The sequence below is a fragment of the Emiliania huxleyi genome (genome assembly GCF_000372725.1).
Source record: "Emiliania huxleyi CCMP1516 chromosome Unknown EMIHUscaffold_160, whole genome shotgun sequence".
NCBI lineage: Eukaryota > Haptophyta > Isochrysidales > Noelaerhabdaceae > Emiliania > Emiliania huxleyi.
The window spans coordinates 1-8,897 of record NW_005200981.1 but is presented as its reverse complement, the minus strand read 5'-3'; the positions used below and the strand labels follow the sequence as shown (position 1 = coordinate 8,897).

At 62.5% G+C, this 8,897-nt stretch overlaps 2 protein-coding genes across 2 annotated transcripts; one reads left to right on the top strand and one right to left on the bottom strand.

Moving 5' to 3' along the window:
- The first annotated feature begins 4,529 nt into the window (after nucleotides 1-4,529).
- Nucleotides 4,530-5,781, top strand: EMIHUDRAFT_423678 (hypothetical protein). Its single transcript, XM_005785383.1, has 2 exons — nucleotides 4,530-4,551; nucleotides 4,727-5,781. The coding sequence occupies exon 2, from the start codon at nucleotides 4,743-4,745 to the stop codon at nucleotides 5,526-5,528; it is 786 nt and encodes a 261-aa protein (XP_005785440.1). The 5' UTR covers nucleotides 4,530-4,551; nucleotides 4,727-4,742; the 3' UTR covers nucleotides 5,529-5,781.
- Nucleotides 5,782-5,936: 155 nt separating this feature from the next.
- Nucleotides 5,937-6,867, bottom strand: EMIHUDRAFT_229957 (hypothetical protein; the record flags this gene model as incomplete). The annotated part of the gene is made up of 2 exons (XM_005785382.1): nucleotides 5,937-6,222; nucleotides 6,392-6,867. The coding sequence occupies 2 exons, from the start codon at nucleotides 6,865-6,867 to the stop codon at nucleotides 5,937-5,939; spliced, it is 762 nt and encodes a 253-aa protein (XP_005785439.1).
- Nucleotides 6,868-8,897: the final 2,030 nt, after the last annotated feature.

Genomic DNA, 8,897 nt, shown 5'->3' with positions numbered 1-8,897 from the left:
GGGGGGGGGGGGGAGTGCTAGGTGCGCGGACCACGTGGCGCGGCCACAATCTGGTGGTCGGAGCTCCGTCGCGGGGCGCGACGACCCCCTTTTTGCGTTTCGCGCGCCGCGATGCCCGTGGTAGACGCGCAATAGTGAGAGAGAGTCGAGACCAAACACGAATATACGTAAATCGTACACATATTCATAGTATCAGAGCTAGTGCTGGCTGCTGAGGCCTGAGCCTAAGGCCCCACCCAAGGGCTCTTATTTTTTCATATTAAGGGGTTCTCCGGGCCCCTTTAGGGAGGCAAACCCTGGCCGGCCCCTAGAACCCCAGGTAAGGCCCAGGTGTGGCCTAGGGCATCAGAAGGGACCAAGAGGAGTCCAGTCTGAGCCATAGAGCCCATGTCTTTGCCCCCGAAGGTCGCGTTCAAATGCCCGGAACGGACGTCACAGTGGTGTCCGGCCGGCGCGATCACCGACTTCTGATGCCCTAGGCCACACCTGGGCCTTACCTGGGGTTCTAGGGGCCGGCCAGGGTTTGCCTCCCTAAAGGGGCCCGGAGAACCTTAAGACACATATACGTGGCTGGGTTCACAGCGATTGTAGGAAAATTGGGGGAACACTTGACGGTCGCGGCCTTCCGACTCGCGCCTCCGCCTCACTGGCACTATTGCAGCCCTAGCCGGTGCGCGTGCAGAGTTGAAGTTCCGGAGTAAAAATTCGAACGCGTTCTCTCACGGTGACCAAAAAATGTCCACCTCAGAGGCACCTCCGGAGGCAGGCCGCCGCACGCCGGCGACACAGCTCCAGCTGTCGAACTGACCCGCAGCTCCTCTCAGAGCGGGAACTGTGACGAAAGTTGACTGAGGCGGTTGTCAGGAATCATCATACGGATCACATGGTGGCTCTCTCATGACGGGAGACCGCCCGACCACTCCTGGGTGGCACTGCCACCGGTGTCGCTCGACGTCCTGTCGACAGCGTGCCGACAGCGACACAGACCATGTGGGACGCGTCGAGTATCGACCTCTACTGCTTACCCAGCCTTCGAGTGTACCCTGGCTATGGTCCCACACCTACTGGTGTCCATCTCAGAGACCGCAGGAGGTCATGAGGGTCGATGGGAGTGCCAACCCCACAATGCCTAAAAACCCAGCCCCGGGGTTCGTCACGCGGTTTTGCCCTGTGTTAGTGCTAGCACGCGCCGTTCCGCACCTGTGTCGAGCCTCTCTTGCGTACATTCCCGTAGGAGGATTTTGGCCGTTCTGTGTATCTCGAGACCTCGAGAGAAGGCCGCCCGAGAAGGGCTCCCCGAGGGCCCAAGTCAAGAAAATTGGCTTTCTTTCTTGTGCGTGGTGTACCTGTGTTAGTGCCAGTGCGCGCCAGTCCCGTGCCCAGTGTTGTGCCAGGGAGTTTTGCTTCGCATTTTGACCGCGCAAGATATAAAGGGTGGCTAAGGGCTCTGCCCGCAAGGCGCCCGCATCGCCGTCCCCCATCGCAGACGCGGTACCATTGACAAATCTGCATATACCCCACACGAACAAATAGCAAAACCCGAATACCGGCAGAAACCATGTGATGTCCGCCGTGGACGGACCCGTGCAAGCCTTCAGCTGGTGCCAAGACATCCGCAAAGTTGAAAGCTGAACGTCCGCCAAATCCGTGCTTTCGCGCAACTTGAGGGGAAGCCGCTGACGTGCCCGCGGCCGCCTCCCGCGCAGCACCGCCGCTGCGGAATCGGATCGAGCCCATGGAGGAGGAGGGCGCAGTCGGCCAGCGCAGCAGGCGGAGTCCCTCCCCGCGCCGGAGCCCCCCTGCAGTCGAGGGAGTCCTCGTTGGCGATGAAGGTGGCGACATCGAATCGCGGCCGACACACGTCACGGGAGGAATGGGCGATGAGCGGGAACGATGCGCGCTACGACGCCGACTCCGCCGTGCTCGTGGCCGCCAAGCAGAAAGCCGCGCTCCAGGAGCACGCCAAGATGCACGATTCAGCTCTCTCGGCAGCAGAAGTGGGGCTGGAGCGGGTGGGGGTGGATGCCGATTGAGGGGGAGCGTCTCCAGCTGCGCCCTGTGTGTCCGACCCCTTTTGCGCAGCAACACCTTAAACTTTTAGGCCCTCCAAATTCGGGTCGGAGCGTAGCGGAGTGGGCCCCGAGTTTGAAAAGGGCGACGGACGCTTGCGTCCTAGCCTCCAACAACGCCTCCCCGGCGCAGAGGGGCCCCCGGAGGGATGCTCAACCGCTCCACGCCACGCCGCTTGCGGCGGTCCTCTTCCCAGCTCCGCTGAGGGCCCGTCGCCATGTTTTCTTTCTAGCACTGTAAAATTCTTTCTAGCGGGCAACTCTGGATTGGCACCCCCATACGGACGTACGGACCGTACGTGCTTGCTTGCGGTTCGCGTGTAGCGGGCGGCGATTCGGCAATAGCATGCTGCTCCACGTGAAGCGCTGCGTTGGCCTCCGCAGCGCGGATTTGTTCGGCAAGAGCGACCCATACGTGACCATATCTGTCGAGGGTGGCGAGTCCTTCAAGACAAGGGTGACGGACAATGACAACTCGCCGGTGATAGACGAGATGTACTACATTCCTGGAAAGACGCCGATGATCCTATTCACCGTCCTCGATGCCGATGGCGCGCTCGGCGGCTCTGATGATTTTCTCGGCGAGTTCAAGCTGGCGTGGGCTTCCCCAAGCCAGGGACCTCGACCAAGTGGCGATCTGTGGAGGGCACCCTGGAAGGGGAAAAGGCGAAGGGGGTGTTGGAGCTGGCGGTGCGTCTCTACACGCCAACCAGGGTGACGCTGAACTCAGCCACGGGCTTGCGAAACGCAGACGGAATGTTCAATAAAAGCGACCCGTTTGCAAAGCTCTATGGCCTGATCGACGAGCCCGGCAACCAGGCTGGGCACAACTCGCGTGGTCGACGATGATTTGAACCCGACCTGGGGCGAGGCCTTCACCATCGATTTTGAGGGCATCCTGCCTCGCGGCGGCAGGCTCAGCCCGCTCAAGATAATCGTTTTGGACTACGACAGGGCCTCTGCCATCAGCTCGGCCGACGTCGACACGCTGGGCAAGGTCACCGTCCCATGGACAGATGCCTTTGCCGCAGAGCCGCGCCGCGTCTCGCTCAGCCTAAGACAAGGGTCAAGGCTGGCAAGGTTGACGTCATTACGCTTCGGTACATATTTTACATATCTGCATCGGCCACTGCGCCAAAAGAAACACACGTGGCAAAGAAATACACGCAGCAGAGGGCACTGCCCCACTGCCCCAGCGAGGCGGCGCCCCCGAACGGGATCGAGTTCATTAAGGAGAGCTGCCTATGCACGAAAAAAGAATTGCGAGCGAGAGAGAGCCGGGGCAGCCGATCAGGGTGGAGCTGGGGTGGAGGCCGACGTGGAACGACCCGAGAATTACATACCATGGGCCAGCAGCTCGAACTGTCGGTCGTGGTGCCAGCGTTCGACGAGGCTCCCAACATCGAGCCCCTCACGCGCCGTCTGTTTGCGGCTACACGCAAGGCATGCGTGCGCGCCGAGCTCATTGTCGCCGACGACGAGTCGCCCGGCTCCGCAGCGACGGCGGCTGCGGTGGCCGCGCTGGCAGCCGAGGGGTTCGAGGTGCAGCTCCTCGCACGTAAGCGCGGGGAGGGGCGCGGGCTCGCATCCGCGGTGCTGAATGGCTTCGGCGCCGCTGCGGCGCCGGTCGTCTTGTGCATGGATGCCGATTTGCAGCACGAGCCCGAAGCTGTGCCGGCGGTGGCGAGGCCGGTCCTCGACGGCGACGCGGACTTCGCGGTTGGGTCGCGCAACGTCGGGGGCGGTGGTGTCGGCTTCGAGTGGTCGCTCTTACGGCGTGCCATCTCCCACGGCGCCACTCTCCTCGCGGTCCCCCTGTCCGGCTCATCGGACCCCATGTCGGGCTTCTTCTGCCTGTCCAAGGAGACGCTCGCGCGCGGCGCGGCGGCGGGCATCAAGACGAAGGGGTTCAAGATCGGGCTCGAGCTGATGGTTCGCTGCCGCTGCACACGCGTGCGGGACGTGCCAATCACTTTTCGGGACCGGCTGGCGGGCGAGTCGAAACTAACGATGAGGCAAAACATAGAGTACGTGCTTCAGCTGGCGGACCTCTACGTCTTCAAGTTCGGGCTCCTCCCCCTCGTGCTCCCCCTAGCCGCCGCCCTCGCCGCCCTCGCCCTCGCCCTCGCCCTCGCAGTCCGCGCTATGGGCTTGCATTAGCTGGGCGGAGTCTCTCTTCCGCTCCCTCCCTCTCACTCTCGACTCTCTGGCGGCGGCCGCCGCCGCCGCCGTCCGCTTCCTCGCTCGCTCGCTCGCTCGCTCCTGCTTGCAGCTTGGCCTCGTTGTAATCGTGAGCTGCCAGCGCTCCTTCCTTAGGGGGTTGCAGATGACGGTCGGGGCTCGTTCCGCCGCCTCGTGGAGGGGGGAAATGTTAATAAGATGGTAGATCAAATTACTTGAAAGCCTGTTGGCATTCACTTTGTCCCGCGCACAAGGGAAAAAATATCGCGCCGCGCATCAGCACTACGCGCGCACGCAAGAAGTGGGCGCGCCCGGCGCCCCCCCTGCCTCTCCCGTCCCAAATCCCGCGGGCCCTGGAGCAGGGCAAACTGCCCCACGCCCCCGTCGCCCCTCCTCGCTCGCCCAGCTTCCACGCTCTCTGCCTCACGGCGCCCGCCTCGCACGAAGCGCGGCACTGACTGAAACAGCGCCCGCAGGCGGCTGCTGTCCCAAATGCCGCCTCGCAAGCGCGCCGCCGCCACCGCAAAGTCGCCGTCCAAGCCAGCATCCAAGGCGCAGAAGAAGTCCAGGAAGGGAGCAGAGGCGGCTGAGCCGGACGTCGCCGTCGTCTCGACGGGGCGCGGGCCGCGCACGGCGGCTGAGGTGTGGGGAAACGCCGAGTACGTGGAGGACGGGGTGATGGGCGCGGCCGGCTTCGCAAAGCTGTGCGAGGCACTCGAGCTGAAGGAGATGTCCTTCGAGGCTTGCTTTCTCAACCACCTCCTCTCGCCGACCGTCGACAACATCATGGTCGTGTGCAAAACAAAGGCTGAGCTGCAGCGCTGCATGGAGGGCCTCGGCTGCAGCACGCTGCAAGAGGTTCCGGCCAAGCTGCGCGCGCGGCGGCAGGTGATTGAGAACTCCTTTGGCACGGCCGACTGGAACCGCTTTTGGAAGTGGCTCTTTGAGATGGGCAAGGCGATCCAGGCGCTCAAGGTGAGCGCGCCGTCAAGCTCGGTGCGAACGGTGCCGCTCGACGAGGGCCTCCAGCTGATGGATGCGTCGCTCGGCGCGTGGTGGCTGTTCCCAAAGCTGCGCCAGTTCTCGGCGTCGGTCCACGGCCAGGCCTTCACCAAGGATTTGTGGCTGCAGATTGGCCGTTTCGCAAATCTCACCGCCGTCGGCGTCGTGCTGCGGGACCTGAGCAACTATGACGACGACGCGGCGGGCGGAGGCAACGCGTGGCCGTGCTTCATCGATGAGCTGGTCGAGTGGGTGCAAGGCGGCGGCGGCGAGTGAGGCCAGGAACTGAGAGGCCGCGCTCGCTCTCCGCTGAGACGTGAGAGAGAGCGCGGCGAGAGCGGGGTCGCCCACCGCCCCCCCCCGCGCCACGCCATCCGCGGTCTTTGTGCAGGGTCCGTTTGTGTGTGTCGGGGGGGTCGGGGTGCGTGTGTGTGACTCTGTGTGTGACTCGGTGACGAGCGGTCTACCACGGAGCGCTCCACGCGTGTGAAGCTCGGTCTGACAATTATATTATTATAGAGACGCAAAACCCCCTGGGCGACGGTCCCCGCAACCGAACCCCGGCGCCGGCCTCGGGCTCAGTCATCCATCAAAATCAAAAATCGAAGCCCGCTCTCCCCGCACCCCGGTAGCCCGGTTAACCCGCTCACGCCTCGGCCTCTGCTCGCGCGTCGACGACGCACATCATCCGTGCGGAAAGGAGTTGTCTGCCACCCACGCGTAGCTCGGAGGCGCCTCAGCGACAATCGTGCGCGGCGTGGCGCTGCCGCCGATGCCGATGCCGTGACACCCGTCGCTCGCGGGCGTCTCGACCTGCAGCCGCAATCTGTGACGGAAGCGAGCCGGGTCGTTGCAGAGGAGCAGCCGCATCGCGTCGTTGACCTCACACAGCCGCTTCAGCGGGCAGGTGGATGCGAGGCAGGACGCGCGCAGCGAAGTGGCGAGGGGCAGTCTGCCAGCGAGCCAGAAACTGCAGCAGCGGGAGAGTGGTCAAGGTAGGTTGGAGGTGCGGAGGAGGGGGGGGTTCTGCCGCCTGAGCGCCGCGGCTTCAGCCGGCGGAGACTCGTCAGACTGCCACAGCGGGTGGCACCTACGCGGAGGTGTTGCGTGTCGGAGGCAACCACTGGCGATGGCAACACTCTGACGGGCGGCGCCGAGGGTCACAGAGCGGTCCAAGGCCGAGCTCGTCGTCGAGGTGAGAAGGCTCGAGCGAGAAGGCGCGCTGCTCCACGCCGCGCTCGAGGAGGTCGCGTGCACGCTGCGCCTCATCGTGCACCCTCTCCTCGCGCGCAGGTGACAACATAGGGTCGTCATCCACAGGCTCAAAGTTCGAGATGGAAGCGCCGCCCTCGCCTCCCTCAGCTAGGGAGTGCAGTCTTCGTCGGTCGCCGGTGAGGCCGTGCACCACGCCAGACGGCTTATCGCTGAGATGCTGGTCGCAAACCAGCCGCAGCTCCACCGCAATCCTCCCAACCGGTCCCAGCACGGCAATTCTCGAGTCATAGCGCAACGCGGCCGATATTGCCGCAGCAAGAGGAGAGCTTGATAACGTCACAGCTGACCCCGGAAAGAGAACACTTGGGTAACGGACGAGCGGAAGCCTGAGCGTCGCCATACACACGGCGAGACCCAACTCGCTCCGAGAAAGGCCTCGATCTTCTTCGGCAGCAGCTGGTCCTGCTGATCGCCGTGGCCCAGCCTGCCGTAGGTTCCTCTGCCCCAGCTCCGTCCCCCGGCGATATCGATACCCGGTAGGGCTTCGGGCGCTCGTTGTGTGATGAAAAGCCGCAGTATTTCTTTTCATGATTGCGAGAGGAATCGCGAGAGTGTGTGCCGCCAAGGCGGGACCACTCGGGGACAGTGCCGACGGGACGCGGCTCGGGAGACGACTCCCGCGAAGGCACGGCTGGCACCCGTGGCGTGGGGGCCGCCTCCAAAAAGTCGGGAATGGCTCTCCCCGCAACTCTATCGCTAACACGCGCCCCACCGAGACTGTGGTGGGCGCGCTGCAGTCGCACGTCTACCTACGTCATAGTGCCACGACGTGCGGCCTAGAATTAGCACACGCGCCTCAGCTCGCAAACACTCACCCATTTGGATTGTCACTGTCCGTGAGTGCGAGATTAGGGCTAGCCGCAGGCAGCTAGCCCATGAGGAGGGCGTCCATAGACACCCCACTAGACCCCACATACGGTCTCGTCCGTGCCTCGCCGGCCGGAGAGATTGCTAGAGGCGGAGCGGTCTGCTCTAGCCTCACATGTCACTTCCTGTCGTCTGTTGTTTGTTGTGCCCTTGTTTGTTTCTCTTGGCACCTTGGAGTGCTGGGGGGGGCGACAGGGAGGATGTGGCCTTGAGTTATGTGTACGCCAACTCAGGGTGTGTGGCAGCCAGCTGGCTGTGTGTCTTGTGAGCTTGTTTGTGTCTGTGTGTCGCTCGTGCGTGTCGTCATCATCTGTCCAGCGTCCACCCATACCGCGTTGGTGTCCAGTCCGAGCCTGGCTGTTCTTCACCTTTCTACCTACCTACGCGAGAGTCGACGACCGCGAGGTTTAGGTTTGTTGTTGGCAAATCAAGACAAAGCGAGGTGGAATGAAGGTCGGTGCGAGAGTGACCGACACCGAGTGAGAGAGTGAGGGAGGGAGAGAGAGTAGATAGAGAGCGAGATCGGCCCAAAATGCCGGGTAGGAGGGGTCTAGGTTACCTCTACCTCTGAGGGCCGGCGGCCCTCTTACCGTTACCTCTGGGCAGCCGTGGGCCCTTTACCTCTGTGAAGTAGGCCGTGATTTACCTGTGCGTGATCTCGAGTGGGGGATCTCGAGAGAGGGAGATTTTTGAAGACCAACAAGAAATCACCACTGTTGATCTCGAGTGATCTCGATGTGATCTCGATACTAAGCTCTAAGTTCTAAGTTAACGATAGAGCATCTGCGATTTTCACTCGCCGGCTCATGGAGAAGGAAAAATTAAAATGCCCTGAGGCACGAGTGTTTCTGAGATCAGCTTAGGTGAGTGGCAGACATTTCAAAAAATGGGCGCCGCCACACTTTCAGAATGGAGGCAAACGCAACGCAGGGCTCAGCTGTGCCCAGACCAAGTCGATTTGTACCAAAGTTGGTAACTGTGAGTTGGTAGACAGTGCCAAAACCATGGAATCGAAATGGCTCTTAAATTCGCGCACCTGGTGTCCGCACTGCCGCATGGTGCGAGCCGCCACTCATAACCTCATAAGAAGGTCTCCGCTGCGATGCTTCTGCTGTCTGCGTCAATGCAGCAACCCATCGAGCGCGTCACTATGACCTGACCCCTCTGATAACCGACGCCGCAAACGGCAAGCCTGCGTCCGTGTTGCATATAAGCTCTCCAGTCATGTTCGCATTGCGGTGGATGCCAAATTCGAGCCACTTGAGCAATCATGCACAATCAATGCGCCGAAGAACTGAGACGCAGATTCTTTGCACCGGGTCAGCAGGCAGGCAGTGCAAGGTCAAGTGGTCGCGGCACTGGTCATTCGCGATGCGGTAGGCGATGCGATCAGCCGCCGGCAAGCGGCGGTGAAGCCTGGTCACGGGCAGGCGCGCCGCAGGCGAAGCGCTCTCGCGGGGCCTTCCGTCGGTCCCATGGTCGTCCCAACCTCGAGCCCTCGGC